Source organism: Naegleria fowleri (assembly GCF_008403515.1).
Source record: "Naegleria fowleri strain ATCC 30894 chromosome Unknown tig62, whole genome shotgun sequence".
Taxonomy (NCBI): domain Eukaryota; phylum Heterolobosea; class Eutetramitea; order Acrasida; family Naegleriidae; genus Naegleria; species Naegleria fowleri.
The window spans coordinates 38,054-63,894 of record NW_025407994.1 but is presented as its reverse complement, the minus strand read 5'-3'; the positions used below and the strand labels follow the sequence as shown (position 1 = coordinate 63,894).

The 25,841-nt window shown below is 36.8% G+C and overlaps 12 protein-coding genes across 12 annotated transcripts; 4 read left to right on the top strand and 8 right to left on the bottom strand.

The window, feature by feature from the left end:
* Window positions 1–239: 239 nt before the first annotated feature.
* Window positions 240–3,275, top strand: FDP41_008620 (uncharacterized protein; the record flags this gene model as incomplete). The annotated part of the gene is made up of 1 exon (XM_044712494.1): window positions 240–3,275. The coding sequence occupies one exon, from the start codon at window positions 240–242 to the stop codon at window positions 3,273–3,275; it is 3,036 nt and encodes a 1,011-aa protein (XP_044557829.1).
* Window positions 3,276–3,383: 108 nt separating this feature from the next.
* On the bottom strand, window positions 3,384–5,537 carry FDP41_008619 (uncharacterized protein; the record flags this gene model as incomplete). Its single annotated transcript, XM_044712492.1, has 4 exons — window positions 3,384–3,759; window positions 3,834–3,913; window positions 4,019–5,188; window positions 5,262–5,537. 4 exons carry the CDS (start codon window positions 5,535–5,537, stop codon window positions 3,384–3,386), a joined length of 1,902 nt encoding a protein of 633 aa, XP_044557828.1.
* Window positions 5,538–5,802: 265 nt separating this feature from the next.
* FDP41_008618 (uncharacterized protein) lies at window positions 5,803–8,223 on the bottom strand (the record flags this gene model as incomplete). Its single annotated transcript, XM_044712491.1, has 1 exon — window positions 5,803–8,223. One exon carries the CDS (start codon window positions 8,221–8,223, stop codon window positions 5,803–5,805), a length of 2,421 nt encoding a protein of 806 aa, XP_044557827.1.
* A 3,068-nt stretch (window positions 8,224–11,291) lies between these two features.
* Window positions 11,292–12,956, bottom strand: FDP41_008617 (uncharacterized protein; the record flags this gene model as incomplete). Its single annotated transcript, XM_044712490.1, has 2 exons — window positions 11,292–12,230; window positions 12,618–12,956. The coding sequence occupies 2 exons, from the start codon at window positions 12,954–12,956 to the stop codon at window positions 11,292–11,294; spliced, it is 1,278 nt and encodes a 425-aa protein (XP_044557826.1).
* A 1,112-nt stretch (window positions 12,957–14,068) lies between these two features.
* FDP41_008616 (uncharacterized protein) lies at window positions 14,069–14,470 on the top strand (the record flags this gene model as incomplete). Its single annotated transcript, XM_044712489.1, has 1 exon — window positions 14,069–14,470. One exon carries the CDS (start codon window positions 14,069–14,071, stop codon window positions 14,468–14,470), a length of 402 nt encoding a protein of 133 aa, XP_044557825.1.
* A 446-nt stretch (window positions 14,471–14,916) lies between these two features.
* FDP41_008615 (uncharacterized protein) lies at window positions 14,917–16,608 on the bottom strand (the record flags this gene model as incomplete). The annotated part of the gene is made up of 1 exon (XM_044712488.1): window positions 14,917–16,608. One exon carries the CDS (start codon window positions 16,606–16,608, stop codon window positions 14,917–14,919), a length of 1,692 nt encoding a protein of 563 aa, XP_044557824.1.
* Window positions 16,609–16,673: 65 nt separating this feature from the next.
* FDP41_008614 (uncharacterized protein) lies at window positions 16,674–17,120 on the bottom strand (the record flags this gene model as incomplete). The annotated part of the gene is made up of 1 exon (XM_044712487.1): window positions 16,674–17,120. One exon carries the CDS (start codon window positions 17,118–17,120, stop codon window positions 16,674–16,676), a length of 447 nt encoding a protein of 148 aa, XP_044557823.1.
* A 728-nt stretch (window positions 17,121–17,848) lies between these two features.
* Window positions 17,849–18,550, top strand: FDP41_008613 (uncharacterized protein; the record flags this gene model as incomplete). Its single annotated transcript, XM_044712486.1, has 1 exon — window positions 17,849–18,550. The coding sequence occupies one exon, from the start codon at window positions 17,849–17,851 to the stop codon at window positions 18,548–18,550; it is 702 nt and encodes a 233-aa protein (XP_044557822.1).
* A 92-nt stretch (window positions 18,551–18,642) lies between these two features.
* Window positions 18,643–19,533, top strand: FDP41_008612 (uncharacterized protein; the record flags this gene model as incomplete). The annotated part of the gene is made up of 1 exon (XM_044712485.1): window positions 18,643–19,533. The coding sequence occupies one exon, from the start codon at window positions 18,643–18,645 to the stop codon at window positions 19,531–19,533; it is 891 nt and encodes a 296-aa protein (XP_044557821.1).
* A 565-nt stretch (window positions 19,534–20,098) lies between these two features.
* FDP41_008611 (uncharacterized protein) lies at window positions 20,099–21,094 on the bottom strand (the record flags this gene model as incomplete). Its single annotated transcript, XM_044712484.1, has 1 exon — window positions 20,099–21,094. The coding sequence occupies one exon, from the start codon at window positions 21,092–21,094 to the stop codon at window positions 20,099–20,101; it is 996 nt and encodes a 331-aa protein (XP_044557820.1).
* A 220-nt stretch (window positions 21,095–21,314) lies between these two features.
* On the bottom strand, window positions 21,315–22,714 carry FDP41_008610 (uncharacterized protein; the record flags this gene model as incomplete). Its single annotated transcript, XM_044712483.1, has 2 exons — window positions 21,315–21,944; window positions 22,028–22,714. The coding sequence occupies 2 exons, from the start codon at window positions 22,712–22,714 to the stop codon at window positions 21,315–21,317; spliced, it is 1,317 nt and encodes a 438-aa protein (XP_044557819.1).
* Window positions 22,715–23,428: 714 nt separating this feature from the next.
* Window positions 23,429–25,823, bottom strand: FDP41_008609 (uncharacterized protein; the record flags this gene model as incomplete). The annotated part of the gene is made up of 3 exons (XM_044712481.1): window positions 23,429–24,670; window positions 24,735–25,732; window positions 25,808–25,823. The coding sequence occupies 3 exons, from the start codon at window positions 25,821–25,823 to the stop codon at window positions 23,429–23,431; spliced, it is 2,256 nt and encodes a 751-aa protein (XP_044557818.1).
* Between the last annotated feature and the right edge of the window lie 18 nt (window positions 25,824–25,841).

The following is a 25,841-nucleotide window of genomic DNA, read 5'->3' as shown; positions in this document are numbered from 1 at the left end:
TGGGTTTTGAAATGAAATACTATTCGTATGGATTCATCTTTTCAGTCTGATTTCATGGAATGATCCACTGTCTTCTAATGGTTTGCAAGTTTTGAATAAGGCTTTAGGGATCGATTTGTTGGACATGATCGAAATAATCAAAAAAAAAATCAAAAAAAAACGCACTTCCACTGTCTATACGAAGTGTATCAATTAATAACCGATTTTGTTTTGATTGCACTTTTTGACGAGAAAGCAATATGGATCATCGGAATGAAGAATTACAGCATGGAAATGAAGAAAATATGGATCGGATTGAACATCAACCATCCATAAACAATGATATGTCCTTTGTAATTTCTTCTTCTTCATCTCCATCATCTGATAACAACGAAAACAATCATAAAACATCGGAATTAAATACGGTGGAGTCCAAAACCATGGAGGACTCTATCATGTCTTCACCATCTAACCCTTTTTCAATATCAACGAGTGCTGCAACACCATCAAAAGAAGAGGAGAAAAATTCTTCTTCACCAACTTCAACTGCTTCCTCAAACACCCCTCACAACATGAATCCTAACATTGATCCAATGTCGATGACCACACCAATTTCAGAAAACAAAAACATGACTCCAATTTCCATCGAGTCAGGATCAAGCGCAAGCACCACTGGAGGCAGACCAAGTTTGGGACCATTCGAATTACTCATGCAACGACTACAAGGCAATATTTCTAACGAAACTTTAGGAAATAGTATTAATACTGCAATACCGATTGATGAAAACAGTAATGATTTTAAATTGACAAGAAAAAACCTTATTCAAAGTAGTAATAACCAGAATCAACTAAGCTCCTTTAACTCTCAGCAATACTGTATCGACCTTGTGGATGATAGCGAGTTAGACCATTTGAAATTTTCAAATTCCTTAACCACTCACAACAACCAACTTGAAGCTGATAGCAATGGTAATAATAATTCATTTTCTTTCGGATTTTCGAGCTTTCCAAATATCAAACTATTGGACAATCCCTTGGGATCTTCATTTTTCACAAAGAAAGAAGACAAGCCATCATCAGGGTCGTTGGAAGTTTTAGACTGTACAAGATCTAATGGGATTATAAATTGTTCTCAAGATGAATATGAATATGAATCTGAAAAGGAAGATTATGAACTGAAAAACATGTTGGACACACAAGATATTGAAGATGCCATTGGATCACTCATGGATGGCATGTCTGACGAGCAAAAACAAGTCATGGAGAAGGTGAGACGAGGAGAATCCGTCATTGTGACAGGAGTTGCTGGAACTGGCAAGAGCTATTTGCTTCACAAGATTGTTGCAATGTTAAAGATGCTCGAAAAAAACTTTGCTGCTACTGCTGCTACCGGAATAGCTGCGGTCAACATTGGAGGCGTCACACTTCACAGTTTGCTCGGTTTAGATCCAGACGGAAACTGCAATGCAATTTGGGGAAAGAAGAAAGACATTAAATCCCTCGAAGTGTTAATCATTGATGAAGTAAGCATGGTGAGTGCAGAATTATTTGAGGTAACAAGCTTTTTACTTTCGTTAGTGCGCTTCTACTCAGACATCAAACGACAACACAACTTAAGCAAAAAACGATCGAAACAAATCAAACAGTCCATGGAAAGAATTTATGATCAACCCATTCCATTCTATTTAGTAGAACGATTTACCCTCTTTGGAGGTAAACAACTGATATTATCAGGTGACTTTATGCAGCTGAATCCCGTACCAAGAAGGTTCAATGATTCAGAGGGTTCCTATAATAATTATGGAAAAGACAAACAATTCATGTTCCAATCTCCTCTCTTTTACAAAGTTTTTAAACCTGAAAATATTATTCTGTTGAAGCAAATATTCAGACAAACTGACCAACCTGAGTTTTTGAAAGTGCTAGGTGAAGTAAGAACTGGAAATATATCTCCAGAGACAATCGTTTTTCTCAAGAAATTACAACACAATAATTTAACGAGTGTGAATGGTGTATTACCTACCATGCTGTACACCACCAATAAGGACGTTGATAAGGAAAATGATTATCATTTGAACACACTCACCACCGAACCTCATCACTTTGATACAGAAACCATTGATCTGTTTAGAAATATTCCCAAGAATATGTACAACCAAATCAAGAGAATTTTGGACAACCAAATTCCTGAATCAATTGTTCTAAAAGTTGGAGCTCAAGTCGTATTGACCAAAAATATTGACAAGAGACATGTCAATGGATCAAGAGGAGTTGTTATTGGATTCAAAACTTTCGGAAAACTGCATATTGAAGAATGGCAAAAACATCGATTTTCTCGTTTCTCTCCTAAATGGAGATTCAACATAACGGTACCACAAGTTCGATTTATGGATAATTCAACTTCTTACATTCCACCTTGTGTTTTTCGAATTCATGGACCAAAAGTGAATGGATCAGAAACAGAAATGTGGAGAATTGGATTTCCATTCAAATTAGCATGGGCGATCACTGTCCATAAAAGTCAAGGTATGACTTTGGATTTTTGCAAAGTCAATCTCTCTACCATATTTTGCCCTGGTCTTTGTTATGTAGCATTGAGCAGAGTGAGAAAATCTCAAAACTTGCAGATTGTAGATATTAATTGGAAAAAGCTGAGTTATGTCAATGCAGATTCTAAAAAGTTCTATCAAGATTTGAATGATAACTGCCTTCCTGCCCACAACAATAACAATGGAATGACGACAAGCTCAAGTAGCAGTTACAATACTCTCATTGATACATCACCGTTAAGGAAACGTGCGTTTGACGACCAAACACATCCTTCTTCTCAAAACACCTTAGGTGATACATCAAGCTGCAGCAAAAGTGTTGTATTTGGATTCAATTATGCAACACCTTCTCAATCACCAATATCATCATTGCCAAGTCCAACCCAACTTTCTTATCAGACCCCCTTCAAGAAAGTCAAACAAGAACAACCATCAGAATTCAACTCTTCTCAAAACTCTCAACAGTCAACAAAGACAGAACTCAAATCAGAAACGATGGTGTTGTGGTATTGGCAAAATAACAGTAATTGGAAATTGTATGATAATTTATCTCAACAAATTGAGGATGCCTATCAAGAGTATAAACAAAGTGGAGGTCATCCAAATAAGCAACAATTCAGCGTGAGTGATATGCACATGATTGACTTTAAACTAATGAAACAAATTAACAAACAAGAATCATGGAGGACAAGAAAGGTAAAAAGAGATGAACAATTCATTACCAAATTATCAAAGGTTGAACAGTAGCTCAACATATTTTAATAAATTAATGAGAAAGTTAATATAAATATTTTGGATGATTATGAGAGAGAAAATAGGAATCAATAAATGGATGAATGTGAAATTCCAATTCAATTATTTGTCCTCACCATCGCTATCGTTTTGAACCTTATAATTCACACAATGCCATGTATTATTCAAAATGCCTCGAATGTTCCAAATGCTCTTCACATCCTCTGGCTGAACATTGTATGCAGTATCGACTGCTTTGGAGCAAATTTTCATTTCTCCCGTACTTTTGTGTTCATCACTCACTGGAACTTCCACTTTCCACAAAGACCATGCATAGTTTCTATTATACTTCAGAGGTTCGCGTTCCATATCCGCAGAGTACCATGTTTTTCCATTATCTGTAGTTACGTCCACCCGTTCAATTCCATTTCCTGAACCAGCTAAGGCATAACCCTTAACAATCACAGTGTCATCCTTAATTGGAATGTTTGGAGATGGGCTACAGATCGAAGATTGCACAGGAGCATCATGCACAGCACTTGCTTTTGAAAAATCTGCTGTGTCCCAATCGACAGAGGGAGCAAAAGTTTTGTAATCTTTTGTTGCCACACAGATTGACATTCAGTGTCACTTAACACAATTTTTGTGACCCACTGTAAAAATGTTTGTAAATGAATACAGTCAATCATGACATTTTCATGAAAGTATCACCATTATAGATGAACAAATTTGGAAACAATTTTTCTTTTCATACTTACTTTCACATTTCTTGCACCGATAGCTCCAGGTACAATGGCTCGAACAGGATATCCGTGATCAATTGGAATGTCCTCTCCATTCATTTTGAAAGCCAATAAAACATCTGCTTTGTCACTCATGGCTCGATCCACTGGAATTGAAATTGCATAACTTGAAATACCATCTGTATCAGCTCCCTTAAATTCCACATGTTTAACTTTTCCTTCATTCAAAATTTTTTCTTCTGTAATTCCGTACAATTTTAACACATCAATCAATTTGACACCTGTCCATTGTGCGTTTCCAACTGCAGCATTGGTCCATCCAAGACCTCGTGGTGGCTTGTAACATGACATTTCTGTTCTTCTATTTCCTGCACATTGAAGAGCAACTGTCAAGGTGTGATGTTTGAGCTTTTCATTGTTTTTCAAATCATTCAATGTGAGCTTGATTGGGGTTTCTATTCCTAATCCCGAAATTTCCAACAAGTAGGTGTCTGCATCAAGTTTTGGAACTGGTAAGTGATTTCTAATGAAAAATACTTCGTTTGGAGTAATAAATTTGTCCACCAAAATTGAAGGAGGTGTCTCCGCATTAAAAGGTTTATCCATATTCACCTGAAGAATTGGATTTCTATTTTTGGGATCATTGGCATAAATATCATTTGCATTCTCTTGAGATGCTTTCAACTCATTCAATTTCTGAACATCCTTTGGATCCAATTTTCCAATTTTATATTGTTCCAAAATTTCATAAACTTCTTTCGTGTGATGTTGTCGATAAATTTCCCAAAATGGTTCAATGGACTTTCCAGATGCAAGCATGATTTTTTCTGTTCCTCCTGGATGTGCCTCAATAAATTCTGTCACATCATAGACACCTCCTTTAAAGATGACCCAAATACCACCAGCTTGCTTGGAACAATGTTGAGCCACTTGATCCAAAGTGAAATATTGTAAATTTTCTGTTTTTTGAGACTCGTCCAAACTGTTGGATTCCTCAGCATGTAAATGAACAATCATTCCATGAGAATGAGAATCAACTTGTTCTTCTTCTTTTGAAATCATCATGATGGTTGCATTTCCCAATGAGATTAACAAAAATAGTAATAAGGACGTTGGCAGTTTTTCCAGTAGCGCCATTTTTGCTCGTTGTTGAGAAGGTGAGCCTTCTTCGGAACTCTTTTCCGACTGTGAAGTATGAAAGGATAGTATTGAAGATTCCAATGCTTGATTCATCATCATGGAATTATTTCTTTTTTACATTTTTGGAGTTATTTGAAGAAGAAAATGGAGAGGACTGATTTCGCGTAGGTGATGCTTGTATTAAATCCGATTCGGATGGTGATGAGTGGAACGAATTGATCATCCTTTCCGATCCGAGCTTGGATGGTTTGAATGGAGAGGTGGTGGTTTTGTTCTTGTTAGTGGTGGTAATAGGTTTCGAGAGTATGGATTTTGAAAGTAGCCATGATGATGATGATGATGGATGAGGATGGCCATGAGAAAGAATCTTTTCGATCTTGTGGAGGGAATGCATTTTTTTTGAGGATGATGATGGCCGTAACGGTGAGATTTCATTTACAAAAATTTAAAGGAGGTCAATTTTTAATAACGGCGAATTTTCATCTGCCCGAGAATGATTGACACTCGACATCCATCAAGGAATGAGAAAATGATTGCTGGAGAATTAATCAAACCTATTTAATGAATCAAGACAAAACACGGAGACGGACTCAATGACGTACAGAAAGAGTTGAAACCTCTAGATAGTAATGAAAAATTGACCGAAAACAGTAGCAGGTTTACACTTTACTTGTTTGTCCTTCTACTACTTGCTGTGAATGATGCAAAACTTCATCATCATATAATTCAATCTCTTCTTTTTCAATGGTGGGAGAAAAGGTAGAATTATTGGTGGCCGTATTGTCGTCATGATGATTTGGTTGGCTTGAGGTATCTTCCAAGATGTTGTTGTTTTTGGATGATTGCTCTTGTGGATTGGAGATGGTCACATTTCCAGTATCTTGAGCTCTACTTATTCTCACACAAAATATCATAAAACCAGACAAGACTTGCAGAGAGGCTCCCAAAGTATATAACAGCAAATATCCCATGCCTTTGATATCTGGAGCAATAGAGTCACCTATCAAGATAACGAGACCTCCTATTGGAACTCCCAACAATTCTGGAATGGTTCCTGAAATATTCCATAAAGCCAAATCCTTTCCTGAATCATCTTTAGAAATGAGCACAGAATTCACGAGTGACAAATCCACACTAATGAAAGACCCTATTCCTAGACCATATAAAATTGAGCAACACAATACCATGACCGTGTATGATCTGAAAATAATAAGGACAATACTGGCAATGCCAACCATGAGTGCTCCACCACTATACACAAATCGTCGTCCAATAATGCTAGCAATTTTCTGAGCTAATAAGGCGCTCACAAAAGTAAACAAAAAGACAATTCCCAAAAAAAGTGACAATGCTTCTGTGTCTGTGGTTGGAAATTTGTCAGTAATAAAGTTGTATGGTTTCAATACGTCATGAATAAAGTAAAGAAAATAGTTCTTGGCAGCTGCATTTGTAAGTTGGATTGTAAAACGTGTCACAAACACCCAAGTAAAATTTCTATTTTTGAAAGGAATCAAGAATTGCATAATGTAAGAAAGAGCACGTTTGAAGCGTGAAGGTTTTGGGGGAGGTGGGGATGGCATTGGAGTAGCATCTATCATGTCTGAACTGTTGTTATTGTTGGCTGCTGCATTAGAGGTGTCATTTAATGGAATGTCCTCAAATTCAGAAACTGCCTTGGCAGCTTTTTGTATTTCATTAATGGGTGGCTTTCTAAGCTCTTTATGGAAGAGAGCTAATGGCACACATACGAAGGTACAAAGTGTGGCGTATCCCAAACATACCCAAATTAAATCGATATGACTCACAAGAATTCCTCCCAGAACAACTCCAAGCAGTGTACCAATTAATGTAAATACACCAACAAGTGCAGACACTAAATTGATTTGTTCTTGTGGGAACAAATCTGTAACCATTGCAGTAATAATTGCTTGGGATGTGACATAACCAGATTTTCCAAAACACAATACAATGGTATATATCACCACAATAAATATGTAATATTTAGGAAATTGAGTGTGCATCATGGAACAAATAGCTTGTAGCACAATAGATAAGGCCCAAAGGAGTGTTGCAACCACCACAATGGGAATTCGAGTTTTTCGTCCAATACGATCTGAAATATTTCCCACAACCGGTGAGACAGCACTACCAATCACTGTTGCAATGGTCACAATAATACTCAAATGGAGAGCCTTATTTTCTTCTCCAAGAAATTGAATAACCAGATTTTGTAAAAGTATTCCCAATACAAGAGAGCTTGTAGAGCCACTTCCGATATAATAGATACAATAAGCGAGAGTTTTGTAAAAAGGTTGTTTGGGATGATCTGTTGCATGATGGTGAAACGAATCCAGTGTTGGATGGTGATGTTCCATATTGATGGTGATAGTGGCCAGTGGAGATGGAGGTTGTTGTTCCTCACCAACGCCCACATGATGGATGTTTTCCGAAGTTGTTGTAGCTGTTGCTGCTGATTTGGTGGGCCGATCTTTGTGTGTTTGAGGAATCGAGACTGCTGCTGCTTCATCGTCATCATCCCAATGTTCGAGTTCTTCTTTCACAGCATCCAGTAAAGGTTTTTCGTTAGGATTGAGAGGCTGTATAATGAATGTGGATGAAAGAGGGTTGTATTCAGTGATAATACGAGGATTGGATCTTTCTTCCAAAGTATTCTTACTTTCTCCTTTCGGAGGATGATGATGAGACTTTGAAGAAGGCAAATTTGACTTGAAACTACTACCATGATTGATAGCATTAGTTTTTCCACCATCATTCACACTCTTTGAGGAAGTAATGTTTAATGAAGTGGTTAATTCGGATGATAATGTTGTAGTTGTAGCAACAGTAGCAGGTTCAACGAATACGGAACTATTGGCAGTTGTTGTTGTTAATGGTGGTTGAGAAGATGGTGTTGTTGTCGTCGTCGTCGGGAGAGAAAGAAGTTCATTTGTCTGGGAAGTATTACTATCATGACTCGGCACCAAGTCTAATGTGGACATGTTGTTATTATGTTGCATCGGAGTGTAAGTGGTATTCGGAGGAAGGGACGATGGAGAGGAGGGTAGCGGTGATGAACTCATTTCCATTCACGTCGTTGTATAATTCTTCCAAAATGTAATCAATAATAATAAATCAATGATGAAGAGAGGTAAAGTAATGATGAAGAGAAGAAATTAATAAATAATAATATATTTAAAATGCTGTTTTGGGATCCTGATGACAATCTCTAAAACACCATGAAATAAAATTGAATGGAGGATGACTTGTAAAGTGTTGATGTTTTTTTTGGATCTGAATATTCTCGAAAGTGTGCTCTTTCGATTTCGAAGCAAGTTGGAAGGAGGTGTTGTTTTTTAAAAGACATTCTATTCACGGTTTTTGTTTTACACTAAACAGAGTCTCCTTGTATTCTGTAATAGTTCGATTAACAATGTCCACGAGGGATGAGAAAAGAGGAGAAAGATTGGAAATTGCAAAATTAATTCTTTCAAACCTCTGACAAAATCAGAATTTCGTTCCATGATTTCTAAATAAATAATTCCTTTTCATCTTGCAACAAAATTCAAAAGAAAAGCCATGAATTGATGACGCAGCAAAATACATGTCTTAACTATCGAATGATCAACTTAGCCAACATGATTTCCTTACTTACAAAATACAGTTAGGAAAATTAGGCGCCTTTGCATAAAAAAAATCATCATCACGAAAACCCATCAGCATCGCATCCCAAACACAAACCAAACCTTAAATGATGAAGAAAAAAAGGTTAAGGTTTTTGATTGTTTAGTGAAGAATGTGGAAGAAGAAGATATGTGTTTCTTCTCTTCCAAAAAAAGACCAAAAGAGAAAGCTGATAAATCTCACTTTCTTGCAACGGCGAATGATTTGAAGGAACATGATGAACATTTCTGTTCTCTTAAAAAGAAAAAAATTCAAAAGGTGGAAGCATTAACATCCATCCAAAATGTCTCTCTTTCCGAGGTTTTGAAAAACATACCCACATACTCTAAAATCGATCTGTTAATCAATTCAATAACTAACCTTGAGAAAGTAATAGCTGAGCAAGGGATAATCATTGCCAACCTTGAGAAAGTATTAGCTGAACAAAGGATAATCATTGCCAACCTTGAGAAAGTATTAGCTGAACAAAGGACAATGATTGACAACCTTGAGAAAGTAATAGCTGAACAAGGAAAAACAATTACTAACCTTGAGACTAAAATAGCCGACCATGAAAAAAAAATAAGCACCCTTAAGGTCAACACTATTCAAAAATTCTAAAACCTGATATGTTCTGAACGTAGTGAAAGGCATGAATGATTCGATTGTAAACAATTAAAGAGTTTGGTTGAGCTTGAAAAATTTTTTCCATGCTCAAAAAATTTTCTGCATTTTAATGAAGTCTCTCTTTGCGTGTTGCTTAGTGACTTCCCACCCACTTGCTTTCTTAGGCTTATTCAAGTACCTTTTGCGCTGATCGGAATGTTTTTGTGGTAAGGAAGAACATTGTGACAGTGCAGGTCCACCTTGATTCGAATCTTTTCGGCAAGGATTTTATTGAGCTAACTATATATTTTTATTATTTAATTTTCATTTATTTAATTCATCATGTTTTCATGATTTTCATGGATTTATCAATCAATTGCTTAAATGTGACCTCACATCATGGAGCCTTTGTCTCTGCCGCCTAACTGTGACTTCTTGCGCTTCTCATCATGTATGTAACGACATATTAAGGTCGGGTGTTTGGAGAGACCACAAACCCATTAGTCCTTCCTTTAATTAACAAACGAATTTTATTGTTTACTCTTTCGAAACATTCAAAATCTAGGAAAGGGATGTCTTAATGACGAAGACAATAAGGACAGAAATTCTATAATACTCCGATCTTTTTCAGGATGGATTGTGAAATACCTCAGTCAAATGGTATTTAAAGCTTTACAATTAACCATCGAGTCCAAATCCAGTAGGATGTAATGAGGACCATCCTGGCTGAATGGCTGTTCGCTGTAGATTTGATAGGGCCCTCTCTTAATTAGATATCCTTAATTTTAGCAAAACCAAAAGTCAAGTTTTTTGTGCGCAGAAAAACAACTATAATCTTCAAACAGGAGAGAACAGTTCTATTTAATATATTAAAATATAATAACAAATAAATCATAAGTAATCAGTAATTAACAATGTTTCAAATCATGCAGTTCATTTTCTCAAAGCTTTTAATTCCAAATTTGTGAAAAACAAATTTAGGAGCTCTTAATTGAAATTACACTTTCTCTCCAGTTTGTGGATCTCAAGTGGAAAAAATCGTGATTCTCGTTGTCCAGCCGATTGGATTGATTTGACATGACAGTCCTGTGAGAACTGCAGTCTGGAATTTATTGAAGGCAGCCATTAAAGATTTTTCAAAGAGTTTCTAATATTGATAAGAGTTGGACAGAATGGACCTCAAACAATTTCAGAACAGATTTGAGAGTACATACCAATGATAAAAACAGAGGTGATACTTTTAATAAAAAAAGCTTGAAGAAAAAAAGCGTTCGGATGAAAAAAGGCTACAGCACTGTAGGTTCCCAAGTTGTCTCCAACCTCAGTACTAATGCAGCTCGACGGTGCTTAACTTCTCAAATCGGACGGGATGAGGTGCATTCATCGTGATATGGCCGTTGCCATACATGTACTTAAATTCATTCGTATCAATACTCAATTCCATTCTCTGAATGACAGAAACAACCACCTGTTTCACTTCGTTGCTCCGGACCGAAATAACGTTCGCTGTCATCAAATCTCGATGTTGAAGTTGGAATTTGGAATGGGAATTCTCATCTTGACACTTTCGATTTCGTTCATCTGCTTGTTCACCTTTTTCTTCCGCATTTTGAGCTTGTTGCTATTTGGATGAAGTGTCGGAGACAGTCTCATTAAGCGATCTTAATTAAAATAAATTTTTATATATGTAATGGGGTTGTAGATCACATGGTAGATCGTTCCCTTAGCATGGGAGAGGTACCGGGATCGATACCCGGCAACTCCAAATTTTTTAATGTTTAGCTTTTTCGAATTCAATGAAAAAGTCGTCACTTAATTAACTGGTGATTGAACAAAAACGTTTATGGAATACTCTATGATTTATAGATCGTCACGCAAAAAATTAAACAGTTCTAATCTCATATCTTCCAGAAGTGGTCAAATACCTCACACCCTTAAATGGCTTATAATTTTCATTTCTCAATTGTACACTGTCGACCTTCAATCCTGACATGGAAACTCCATCTAGTTCAAATTGAACCTGAACAGCAGGGCAAGAGTGAATTTCATGTTCAGATTTTCCTGACATTAATGGGAATGTAATTTTTCCTGACAAGGATGGTGTTGGGGCCTTCGATTGTTGAGTTTGTGGACTCAATTTACCAATATTCCAAACCAAACATTGTGAATTTGCATCATAGTGAATTGATCCAACAGATGTTGTTAATTGTTGACTGTCAGTAGGAGGAATTGGAATTAACACTTTCACATTGTCCAATGATTTGTTGTGTGTATGTCTCAAATTGAGCATTACATTCACATTTGCTCCTCCTCTATAGAATGTAATTTGAGGTCGGCAATAAATAGGAAGCATAGGCAAGTTGGACATACGGTAGGAGAGTAATTCATAATCTCCATCAGGTGGAATGAATGAAATGGATTTATCCTGTTCATATCTAGCGTAACGAACACAAGGGTGGAATGAAATATCTTCAATAATATTAGGGTCATTGAATTGGAGCAACAAATCAGGCATTCCAGATAATTTACAACTTGATTTGATAATTCCGTAAACTTCAGAAACAGCGGAACCACCATTCACATCGACAATGACATTGAGAGTTTCCACGACATCAAAGTATACTTCATTGTTCATATACTTGATTCCTCCCTTACGCCATGGAACAAGAGCCTTGTTATGCCCGGCAATACCAAGACTGTTTCCTTTCCCTAACTCTGCTGTCAATTGTTTGGCTATGGAAGCTGGTTGCCGAACAAGATCTTTCAGGAGAGAAATTTCAGTGGTGATTGGAAATCCTCCATCAACCATTTCATCAAGAAGCTTTGTCGTGATTTAGAGAAAATCGTGTGTTGTGAATTGTGAAATGTCCAATGATGTTGTTGTTGTTGTTTTTGTGGATGTTCGAATATCATCATCATCCGGTATTAGATGATCATTAAATGTATGTTATTCCGTAGTAGTAGGTATGACAGTGTTATCATGTTGAAGAGGTAAATGTACACCCCAATATCCATAACAGGATGATCCAAGAGAAGAATATTATTGGCCATCACAGATTATATGTTTTCATCAGAGAATTGAAAGACCACAGAAGAGAAATAGAATAACAATGTATCCGATGTACATTGTTCATCCGTATGATTTCGATAATGATGATGATGATGATAAATTTGGTTTCATGTAAATACCGGAGAGTGGACCACTTACCTGATAGACCACTACAAAGTTATTCTTCAAATTCTGCTCATTCACCTTCTCAATATAAATCTCCAAAGTATCAACAATACGATGCAACATTTCAATAATCATCAAAGGCTGATATTCCTTATCCACCACACCAAGAAAATACAAGTTATTACGAAAGACATGAACGACATAATATTTAGATGTAGAAATAATTGGAGAAACATTAGAAACTCCTCCTTTGTGCTGTTCCTTCATAACCTCTGTATAGAACTGTTCCGCAACACTTCTGCTCACATTTCCTAAGAAATGTCTTTCAATGATGATTTCTCCGAGTTTGTCGAGGATAAAGAAGGACTTCATTTTTTTTTGTTTGTGGAAAAATCTTTTTGGGTGAGTTGGAATCTCACTTGGTATGTTCTCCTCCATAAAACACACCAATTGTCGTCATCGGTTGGAATGCTTTTTGAAGAAGAAAAGAGTGATTTGTTGGCCAGGAGACCCGTAAGGATATACGTCACTTGTACAAAATGAAAATTGATAGGCCTTAGCAATATGAAAACTAGGTGTAACTGTGGCAGCTATCGTTTAGAAAGGTTTCACTCAATTGTTTGGGATTTTCCAATTCTTATTCCACCATCAAAAGTGTTCGAATGGAGTATGGTGAAGAGACTTACCTCACTTTCTTCAAACATTAGGGATGGATTGTTCAAATAATGTTCCTTTATTCAAGGACTCTCCAACCATTCATTGTACCCAATACAACTATCGATTCGATCCAACCATCATTTGGAGCTCTTGATATTGTGGCAAACAGAAAATGCATTCTTGTGACTTGCCAAATCATGCAAACGAACAATGTGCTCTCTATTTAATACCAACGCTCTTAGACGATGAATTTAAGGGTGTTAGTCAATCAAGAATATGCTGAAAGACATCCTATCACATCTTTTAAACTCAAATCTTATCCACAAGTACATAGAATGGTACACCTGTCTACTTCACATCAATCCACTCTTAGGTTCTTTCAAGAGATTCATTTTGAAATCACAAGCCCATTTGTTTCTATTGTTGTGGTGGTCGACATTTTACTTATTTGAACAAAGAGCTAGAGAAGATCAAAGTCAAGTCTTGAAATGTAACGAATTTATATTGAAGATGAGAAGAAGGAAGGCCTGATGAGAGTACATGTATTATATATTCAATAATGAGGCACACCAGGCTGGTATTATTATTGACTAAATTGGACTTGTCAAGCTAGTACACACCAGTTGTGATCTTTGAACATTTTCTCCTTAATGGATTTCGGCGTTTCCTTGTCAAGACCTTTTCATGTATACATACAATGCTACTGAACAAAGTAAAGCCAACTAGTTCGAAAGAAAATCACACCAGACTCTAAAGACTTGACCCCTTCTGTGTGATTTAAATTATTATTCTTATATATAATTTACTAATAACCACATTTAAGAAAAATGCAACTGGTCGATCAACTGAAACAACACTCACCGACCCTTCTTCTCTTACTCACTCTCATCATTGCCATCTTTGTATTCAAGAAATTCATTGGATCTGTTGCCAGCGATGAAGAGATTCGACACTACTTACGAGAAGGAGCTTTAATCATTGATGTAAGGAGTCGTGGAGAGGTTTTATCAACGGGACTCTTTCCTGGAGCCATTCATATTCCTATTGGCGAGTTGGAGGCTTCTTCTTCACCTCATAAATCTCTTCCTCGAGATCAGGAATCGGCCAAAATTATTGTGTATTGTGCTTCGGGAATGAGAAGTGCCTCGGCACAAGGCTTGTTAAAGGAGATGGGATATCGGAATGTGGTGAATGCTGGAGGACTTTCTAACATGATGCGGTTTAAATAATTTATAATGATTGGATTTTTATGATTCATAGGATCATGATGATGATGATTCGGTGCTCAATTTGTGGATGAAGAAAGCAATTTTACAAGCCATTCATGAAATAGTAATAGGATTATTTAATGATTATTATTTGAAATGATGACAATATATTTAAAGTATTTTATTTTTGAACCTAATGAAGATATTATATTTTCAATGTCAATGTTGTGAAAAGGTTGGAATTGTATCATATTCCGATCATCGACATTCAAGCTGCCTTCGAGAGAAAGACGATTCGGTTGAACAGTTGAATTTTAGAACCAGTTAAAAAAATCGCGGATCTTTATTCGACATTTTTGGTATTTGCGTCATCATTTCTTGTCATCTGCCAACACCAAAAAATACAGGAATGGGTTTATTGAAAAATAAACAAATTATAGGTACTCAATTGTCCGACGATAGTGTGTCTAATGGGTGTGTAGGTGTGAGGTGTAGATGTTGTTGGAGTTGAGTTCGCCAAGCTGACTGCTAAATGTTTCCCAAGCAGTTGCAAATTTTGCAGTTTTGGGTTTAATTATATATCCTCTAGCCTTCTTGAGTACAGTTGAACTGTTCCAAGTGGCGTTTTTGTAACAACTGCCAACATAGGCAGCGAATGAGAGATATATTTCATTTAGCCAATCAGTCAAAGCTGGGGGAGATAAGTCTAATTGTTGAAGAGGTTCGTCTTTGATACTACCATTCCAATCCATTGGAATACAAGAGAGAGAATGGTTTGAGGGAAGTCTGATAAGAGGGGCATTGAATTTGAGGGAACTGTTGTCCCATTTTGTGTATAATGATTTGATTTCCGGACCACACATGGTGCATGAGGTGAATACATGTTCCCAGTTGGCTTTGGTATTGCAAATGTGGCAATTAGGGTAATCTTTTCCGAAATTTCTAAGGATTTCTGCTTTGTGTAGGTGAGCAAATAATAGTCGTTGTTGGAAGGGTTTGAGTGAGTAATTGCTCCAAAAGGAGATGGTACATGGATGCCAGGTTCTATTATGGTCTAAGATTCCAAGGCCTGAGATGCTCATGGTTGATCTATCGTTGTTTAGTAATTCAGTTCTAGGGTCGACAGGGGTTTCGTATTCATTGACAAATGAATACCGTTCATCAATGTAATGGAGAGACCAATTATTTTGAGCCGCGATATTTTTCACGTGGTTCCAAAATGGTTCGTTAAAGGTAAGATCATTCCAAGCAGCCAAAGCAATATTTTTGGTGATGGTGGAGGAGGAGTTGAATAATCTAACTGCTGTGCAAATAGGTTCAATGAAGAATAAAGTAGAGGGGCGAGTAATACCAAGGCCCCCAATTTGTTTGCAATTAAAAATGACTGATTTTGATAATGTGTAATCTAATCCAATAGCCTTTCTGACAAAATTAGCAACCATAATATCTGCTTTGTCAAGAGAATTCTTATTGATTCCATTGAAACTACAGGCATATCTAGGCAAAGATATGATTTTGGACATTAATGTAGTGGTGATGCTGTTGAGATATAGATTAGAAGTTTTAGCTGATGCCAGTTGATTCGAGATTTTGTTGATTGGATTATCAGAGGACCAAGAAAAATCATTCTTAAAGGTACATATACCCCCAAGATATTCAATAGAAGAAGATGTGGCAATTATATCCTGTCTAATAGTGACTAGGGCCTTAGATAGTTTGGCTTTGGCTGTAATAGCTAAGAGTTTGCATTTCTTGGGAGCTAAAGCGAGTCCTATTTTCTTTAATTCACGGCCGAGGCTTTTTAGAGAGGAATTCATTTCGATCTTAGTATTAGCTATCAATAAAATATCATCGGCATATAATAATAAAAGGATGGTAATATTAAATATTTGAACTCCTTTAAGCTTTTCTTGTATGTTAGTTGAGGAGTTAATATAAAGATTAAACCATGCCGGGCTTGAAGGATCGCCTTGCGGAACTCCAACATTCGCATCGAAAGGGGAGGATAGAAATCCGTTGACTAGTACTTTCATAACGCTATTGGAGATCATGGATGTCAAGAGATTAATGACAGAGCTATGGAAACCATGTTTCTTGAGAATGCTGATAAATCTTTTATGGATTACTGATCCATAAGCATTTTTGATATCCAGAGCCATAGCAAATACTTCTTGTTTGTGCTGATATTTGTATGCAAAGGCAGTCCGAAGACTGATAAGGTGTTCTAATGTTGAACCTTTTTCATGAATCCTCGTTGCGCAGTGTGGATTAAATTAGCCTCTTCAAGGACATTCATGAATTGTTTGTTGATAATAGAAGAAAATAGACGATAGATCACGGATAATACAACTATAGGTCTAAAGTCTGATAATTTTGAAGGCATGTTGATTTTGGGTAATGGGAGTAGAATACCGATACCCAATTCTTTAGGAACCATTTCACTGTCAATTGTGTGATTGATACATTTTGCAAGTATTTGGAGCGAATTGTTGTCTAGAATTTTCAACAATGACACCGAAATGTTATCATAGCCAGCCATAGAATTTTTTGTCTTAGAAATAACTTTATCCAACTCTTTGGCAGTGATATGATGGAATTTCCATTGGGCTACAGTATTGTTTTTCTTGATTTCCGGGAGAGTTTTAGTCACTTCTTGTTCTGTATTAAACATGGCTGAAAAATGATCTACAATTGTCGAGTTATGGTTACTTTGGACTACATTGAATATAGAAGAACTGACTAGTTCTTTTCTGAAGGCATAGGAATACGGTTGTTTAGAATTAAGATTGTTAATTCTATTCACAAAGACCCGTTTACGGTCAGCCAATAAAGATCCAATAAGCTTGTTGAGTGAGGTTTTAGCTTCCTCTAATTTAGCCTTGACATTGTTGAGGCTAAAATTATTGTTCAAAAATGAGGCTAAAATTATTGTTCAAAAATGAGGCTAAAATTATTGTTCAAAAACTAAAATTATTGTTCAAAAACTGCCAACACCAAAAAATGCAACACCCTTCTCATCACTCAGCAACCTGTGTTCTTCTCATTTCCCTTCTTTCATTTTCCTTCTTCACTCTCTGTGTTGCTTCTCAAAACTCTTTCCATTCTTCCAAAATTTCCAAACTTTCAACAAGCAATCCTCTCCCGCTCCAACACTATTCCATTCTCGATTTATTATTTATTCAACAACAATATGAGCAAACAATATCCTCTCGTTACGAAGAAACGACAATTAATTTCTTTTCTCGAAATTTTATCGTTTATGGGTGGAATCATTTGTTGGTGTGGAAATTTCGGAACGGAGAATTTGGCTCCAATTTCACATCCGTTCAACAATTGGACAAGAAGAGAATTGCAATTATTGGAGATGGTTTGAAAGTATAGTTTGATGCGAGATTGCAAATGTTCAATTTGGAATTACAAGCTTTGAATGCTTCGAAAATCATTCCACAAAGTGTCGCTTCAATGTCTTCTATTTATATCGATTGTATCATGGGAAATCCAATGGAAATGTTTGATGTGTTTGTGACTGATATAGAAACCATTCAAAATGTGTTGATAAATCTTCCTCGAAATGGAAAATTGGTCGAATGGAGTGAAATGGAATTTTTACAGGAATTCTCAATTCCCACTCGATATGCTGTCACTTCCATTCCTCCCAATCAATTTTCTTCGACATTAGAAATTGAAGAGAATGTTTACAGGAAGAGAGATTTTTCTTTTTTAAATTCCACTTCATTCATTCCTTTTTTCAATGACAACCTATTAACCTTAAATGCTCGATTTGGAAATTTGGGAAATATTTCACTCACAGAAAGAATATTCCTAAAAGATTTTCTATTCAAATCCGTCTCTTCCAATCTCACTTTTTATCCCTACATTTCCTCTCAAAATTATGGAATTTACAAGACGGACAATTTCTCTTCCTTACATCCCCTTAATGAAATGTTTTGCCTTAATTCCATGACCAATGAATTCATGACATGTTCTGATTCCCTTGGATTTCCAGCTCGAGCAGTTTATGAAGCTTTGAATTATATTTCTCTTGTGATGGGTTTTCTTTTTTTGGCGGATTTTCAACAGTGTGGAAAACCATTTCGATGAAACGTCGACTGCTTGTTCCCTATTTGGTTCCATCCTTGGCCATACTGGTGTGTGCATTCTTCTCGGAAGGAATTAGAACTTATTGTCCAAGTATGCAATCATGTGTCATTTTGACCTTGTTGGGAATTCTTATTGGAATTTATGGATTTACTTTATTAAGGTTTTCTTATATGAGATATTTGTATCGATTGTTGGCAATGAATGAATCTTCGGAGAAACAAATCAAACTCCATCGAATGCTTTCGTCTGTTTTGTTTGGAATTATTGGTTCATTATGTTCTGGACTTTTATATGGACTGGTTTGGCTATTGATTGCCATTATTTACTTTTCCACAAATGAGTATAATCCAAAACCTCAATTAGGAATCAATATCATGTATGTGATTCAGGTTTTCATTCCATGTGTGTTAGGAATATTAATTTTTCTTGTGGACATTTTTGCGAATTGGAAGAAAATTCGAGAGAAGGGAATTCTTCATATCTTTACTTTTGAAGATCCATTTCATTTGAGAGTTGACATCTTGACACTCTTTGGAATTTTATGTTGTTTGATATTAATTGTGATTTTTAATGTGGGTTTATTGGGATCGGCTGCGCATGTGAGTGACATTCTGATAGCCATCTTGAAAAAGTTCACCCCCATATTCACATACATGTTGGGAGGTGGATTCACTGCCGTGATATTGGAATGGTTTCGACGGGCGCGCACTCGTTATGAGAAGAAATCCGAAAAAGACTCTGCAAAGGCCACTCAGTCAAGTAACGTTGAATCACTTCTTGAAGAATATTTGAAAGATGAAACCTTTCAAGAACTATTCACACAGTACTGCACGAAAGAATTTTCATTGGAGAATATTTTACTTTATAAGGAATTGCAAGAATTACAAAAAAAGAGTCAATCCCTCTCGAATGGAGAAATTTCAGAGGAGGATTTTCATCATATTCATGTGACATTTTTCAAAATTATTCAAAATATGAAGTGAACATGCCTTCAAAAGTCACTCGCGAATTGGAAACGTTATGGCCCACAATGAATCAAAAGAATTCCAACACTTCGAATTTGGAAATGACGGAAAAGAAGGAGTAGGTGACAGAAAAAATTCGCTTTTCCAAGTTTTACAACATCCTTCTCACTGATTTGCTCATGAATTTAAATGATACCTTTGAACGATTGAAGGACACGAGGGAATACAAGACGTGGAAGTTATCACGTGATTTGCAAAAACAGGGAGGAATTGCAAAGTGAGATTTGAATGACTGTTTTTCAAATATACCAACAAGAATGCATGTTTAAGGTGGTGTGCTTCAGAAACACTTCCGTCTTTCTAAAACTAAAACAAGTCTATAAGTGCTACCTAACTATGCTAGAATTATAATAATCCAAGTCTGATTTGGTCATTTTAGATAAACAATGCAGTGAACATGTCTGTGACATTTAAAAACGAACTTACCATGGTCATAGTCCAATGTAATTCTCATGTTCGAACTTGTTCAAATATAGGAAGGAGTAAAAAACAACAATTATCATATTGTAAATTCTTCCTTAATTCACACATGAGGATCGTCCATCATCATTTCATCCAAAGAGGATGAATCAGCTTCTGCTGGTGTGGTTTCTGTTTCTATACAATTACTCAAGTGACTACCACTATATTTTCCAAATGCACTCATAAATTGACCTCCATTCTCAGCAATTATTGCTTTTCTACTAAAATAATATTCTCTTTTTCGTTCGTTGAAACATGCAGCATTATTTCTCAATAATTGAAATGCCTCTCCATTCACTCTACTTGTATTCCAATCTGAAGCCCAATGCATTTGATCAGTTAATAATTGATCAATGGCCATTAAAATTGTAGAAATTACAAAGCATGGCTTCCATTCATTCAACGCCAATAACGGCAAACACACCTCGCTAGTCATTGGATGTACATTTGGATGATAGAGGGTATGACATCTCACTCTCGGAGGTTGTAAAGGATAATTATTTGAAAATATAATTTCAAATTCATGATGATACAGTGCAGTACATGGTTGTGATCTTCCGAGCGGCGCTACACTCGAATGGTTGCTATTCGTGATGATGAAATTATTTTGCTCAATGCCACCATTTCCAATAGCCGAATCAAATACTCTATACAACAAGGTGTCATACACTTGATGAGAAAGTAATTCTTTTGCTGATGAAGAACCTGTCATGATGAAGAATTTTGTATCGGAACAACCATTCTTATGTTCCCGACAACAAAGAGTCAACCGCTTTTTCCATCCCTCATCAAGATTATCAAAATCAGCAGCCATTCTCTTTGAAATAAATCCACAATGAAAGAGAGATTGGCGATGATGATGATTTCCTCCTTCGCCCAGCAGTAATTCCTGTTCATTCCCGATGGAACATTTCTCAAAATATTCCACTTCAGAAATTCCGAAACTACTCTGTTGTGGTTGTGGTTCATCATCATCAATGAGGATCGCCTTCATCAAACTTGGTGGCTCCAACATGAGTTTCTCACGATAGAGTTCAAGTCTTTTGGGTGAAAACATTTTATTTTTAGTTTGTCCCTAACTAACATCGCAAGTGTGTGTTCCATGTTCGACAACACAAGATACTAGTAGAAAGGAGCCAGCATTTATTCATTGTTGAGGGTGGTTCCATGTGTGTGAACATACTGTAGAAATGCTTTCTTGTCAATATTCAGCAACAGTGACCAATAAATATCTGAGAACAATCAAAAGGAGGCTCACATTTTCAGTGCTGACATTGTTAGTTTCTTGTTTGTGAAAGAACTTTTTCAAAGATGGAAGGAAGAGTGCAATGTGTTTGGTGGGCAGGATCTGCATGATTATTCTTTTTGCTGTTGGGACTATCTTTGAGCTTAATTTCTGAGCTTGATCGAATGGTTGACTTCATATTCATGCTGCGTTCTAAGAGTTGTTGCTGTTGTTCGTGGATTAATTGTTGCTCGAGTAATTTCTTCTTTCGTCGAGCTCGTTTTTCTCTCTTGGCTTGTTGTAATTCTTGACTCACGGATCGAAAAGGTGGCGTTGACGAAGTGAGTTCAGGTGAAGAGGGTGGAGGTGTGACAATGATGGGAAGGAAGTCACAACCGAAATTATCTGAGTTAACCTTCTTCATTGGTCGAATGGGAGACCCAGGTTCTGTATTCGTATTTGGAAGTGATTGAGATCGAAAGTTTCGTTGATTCTTTTCAGATTTGCCATAATCGTACAAGTCATCTGCACATGAATCTCCTTGTTGGGTTGAAACAACACCATTATTCTTCTTGACATAGTATTTAAGAAAGAGTGGTTGTGGGGGTGAATTGGTACAAGAAGAAGAGGACGTCGATGTATCACTGTCATAATCTTGTGATGAAGAATTCTGAGGTCCATTCTTTTTCGTCGACGTTGAGGAATGTCAACACCACTCGACGATTGTGTGCTATTATTCACTGGATCTGTAACACCACCACTCACAGCTGCTTTCTTAGGACTGTTTCTATTGTGATCACTCGAAGAAAGGAATGAGGACGTTGAAACCGATGAGTGTAACATGGAGGCCGATTCAACCATTTGTTGTTTTTGTGGTTGAAAGTGATCATTCATACTCGCTTTCAATTCCCTTGTGAGTAATGACTTTTCATAGAGTGAGAGACCAATAGCAGAATGACTTCGTTTCGAGCCATTCAGAGAGATGGAATCCGTATTGAAGGTGGACTCCACGGATGATTTCAATGTGGACTCTGATTCTCGTTTACATAAAAGTGCTGGTTTCTGCGTGGATTTGGTGGTGCAAAAAGATCGTTGTTGAGGAAGAAAGGAAGATCTCTTATTGTTACGGTTCGGAAAGTAACAAGTGGTTGTGTTGTCGAGCCAAATTGGAATGGATTTGGGTGATCCCTCAGAAGCAACAGATCCTGATCGGTGGGTGTGGTGGTGTGGTGGTGCTGGTGATGAATCAGTAGTGGTGGTGCTGTTGGTGCTGGTGTTAGTGTTGGTGGTGCCAATGAAGAGAGCTCTCTGTAAGGCTCGTTCTGCTTCTTCACCCTCGAGAGCTCTCGAATGGAAGTTGCTGTTGTTGTTGTTGTAGTTATTCTCGAGATCAAGCTTTCCGTCGTCGTCGTGAGGAGTGGATCGAATGGCTACAGAATTGATGCCGCCCATGGAATGACCAATTAATGATTAATTGGAATATACAAAGAAGGATGATGATGATGATCGACACAACGGCAATATATAGAATGTGAGTAGTGAATGAATAATATACAAGAGTGAATGGAATGGATTTGAGAAGTGGTGGAAATCTGTCGTCCTTTGTAATTGTGCTACTCTCGTGCACTCGGAAGTATGAATGGCGTTGTTTCAACAAAATCTTTAAAGCACCTTAAAGAAAAAACTCTTCTCAGTAATGACGATCACAGAATTCGTTGGAGGTGTTCTCAAAAACAACATGGAAGTAGATACAGTGCAGGATGAGGAGCGACTCATTACCGTTTCTGAACGATAGCACACACAGTAGTACGGCAGCAGCAGCGATGGGTGGCTAGCGAGAGAGAGAGAGAGAAACCGCTTTTTGGATTTTGTTTTTTTGAGATCTCTTTGGTGTTCTGGTGTGGTGTCTCTCAAAGTCTTGGTATGGAAAAAGAGATGATTTGGGGGGCACCGATTGGAGCTTTACTCTCCTGATTTGTTGGTGCATTGTCGGCGCTCTGCAGGAGTTTAGAGGCCTACACGAGCAAGATTCGATCGCGGAAATTTAGTTGCATAAAAGGGTTTTAATTTTTTCTTCTTTTGGCATATGACAGAAAAGCCCTTTAAGGAAACGAAGTGGCAACAATCAACCACAGCTACAGCTCACTTACAACAATCAGTTCCTCATTAAACAATGATAATGTTCTGAAGTTCGTATTTGATGTAACGAGTCACACCAAGTGCAATCTCAGAGTAGACATAGCTTGGATAGAGCTTGTCAAACACCACAATGACATCATTGTTGCCTGTCTCCTCATTCTTTTTCAACTCTACATTGAAACCTATTGAGCTGGCACCTAAAGTTTGTCGAACCAGATCATAGAATTTGATAATCGATTGAACTAAATTCTGATTGCTGATATCAACAACTTCCAGATTACTTGGAAGTATCAACTTTCTCGTGAAGGGATTAAAACTCATTTTAGAATCTTGAGCAGACTCGTTTTTCGTAGAGGTCATAGCAGTGGCTGGATTTAAGGAAGCTAAAAGGTTCAAAATTGAGCCAGCAGTAATATTAGTAATGTTGGTAATATTTGAAATACTAAGGGAAGATGATTTGGTAATAGCGGCTGCTGAATTTGCGATGGTTTTACCAATTTCCAGACCAACATGGACCAACAAGCTCGGTAACCAGAAGAATGGTAAATTCTTATCTCGGTACACAAGAACGCGTCCTTCAATAGCGGACTCTAAGGAGCTAGTCAGAGAGTACTTGGAAATAAATTGGCCATCATGCAAAATATTTGGGTCTATATCTTGAATATATGATAAATAGCCTTCATAAAATCGTATTATGTGACTGACTGGATCGAAATTCACCTGTTCTGACTTCCAGTCATTAACATAGTGGAAAGTAGCAGTAAAATTGTCAATGCTGGATTTGCTGAAAATATAACTATACACAGATGTGACATCATCAGCTCCTGCTTGCCACTCCTCACATCGTTTCTCGAGCTCTGCGTTCCACCACGGCTCCTTTGTAGTTGGTTTTGTGTTTCTATCCATGTCATAAACTTCATTTGAAGACTGATAATTCAAATATGCCTCCTTTCGCTTATGTGCTTTTCTATATTTTTTCATTGTTTGCATGGCGTGTGTTCTAACTTTAGAGAGAGTTTCAATTTTAGCAATTACTGATTTTGCATTTCTTATTTGATCTAATAGTTTGATTGTCTCTTCATATGGAATATCGCTTGTTTGTTTGTATTCGTAAAATACAAGATTCATGTCTGAGGGTGGTAATGGAGCAAATTCTGGTGCGACACCAAACATTGATATGGTACAACCTTGAAGAGATCTAATCTTTTGATTCATGAGTAAATCGCTATCACGATAGTGATAGTTGTAAAGTTCAAATAACGTTGAAAACTATCGTATGAAAATCGTGTAAAAAATTTAAGGTCACACAAATTTCTAAAGCTCAGTAACATACCAATTTTTCATGAACGGTATTTGAAATTAAGTTTCTACAAATTGGATAAAACTCCTTTTCAATATCTACCAATAGTTGTTCCGAGTTTGGAACATCTGCAGTAAGAGCCACCGAGAAGACATCTCGTACGAAAAAGTCCCACAACACTTTGTCACATAAAAACATGATAAAACTCTTTGTATCGTCAATCGCATGATAGAGCAGTGTGGCTTGATGCTTTCCAGAAACTGATTTTGAGTTCGATCCGATATAGTAACTTCCACAGAATATGCTGACAAAGAATGCAATAAAATTGGATATAAACTTGAAACTGGGATCTAAAGCAGAGGCAGAAATATCAGAAAAGGTTCCTGTCAATAACTGCGTAAGAATAGATGTAAAAGCTTTCCTTAATCTGTCGAACTGTGCAGACACGGAAGATATTCCCATTAGCTCATATCTGGTAGAACTTTTGCTGACTAGTTTCTTTGAAAGAGCGTACCGCTCTTTTTTCCAATCATCCCTAAAAAGCACCAAATATTGAGTCCACTTCAAATCAGATGCAGGTTTTACACATTCTGGGTCGTACATACTCATAGCTAATTCATCCATGTGCCCCATATTCTCGTATAACTTCATTGATTCTTGAATTTGGAATTGGAGCATATGAAGGTTTGTTAATTGAACATTTTTACAGGTTCCCTTGTAGTAGGTGCAGCCTTCAACTTTGTTGTCTCCATACCAAAAACCTTCAATAATGTCTCCATTAGGTAAATAAAGTTTTCCTTTACCCTTTCTTTGTCCTTTCTTGTACATTCCTTGGAAGTACGTGCCATCTCTATAATGATAAGTTCCAAAATAATGATACATGTCATGTTTCCATCCTCCACAATATCTTTCTGCAATATTTGGATAAATTTCAACTCCAAATCCATATTTTTGATTGTGTTTAAATGAGCCAAAGTACTTGGTGTTGGTCTTGCTACAATATAGCTCTCCCTCTTGGGTTCTCTCAAAATCTAATGAATTCCATTAAAATGTTAGTTGTTACATTATTATTAATTATTATTTGTTGTATGTAGATGAGTACGTACCATCAAGAGTATACATTATTTTTCCAACACTTTT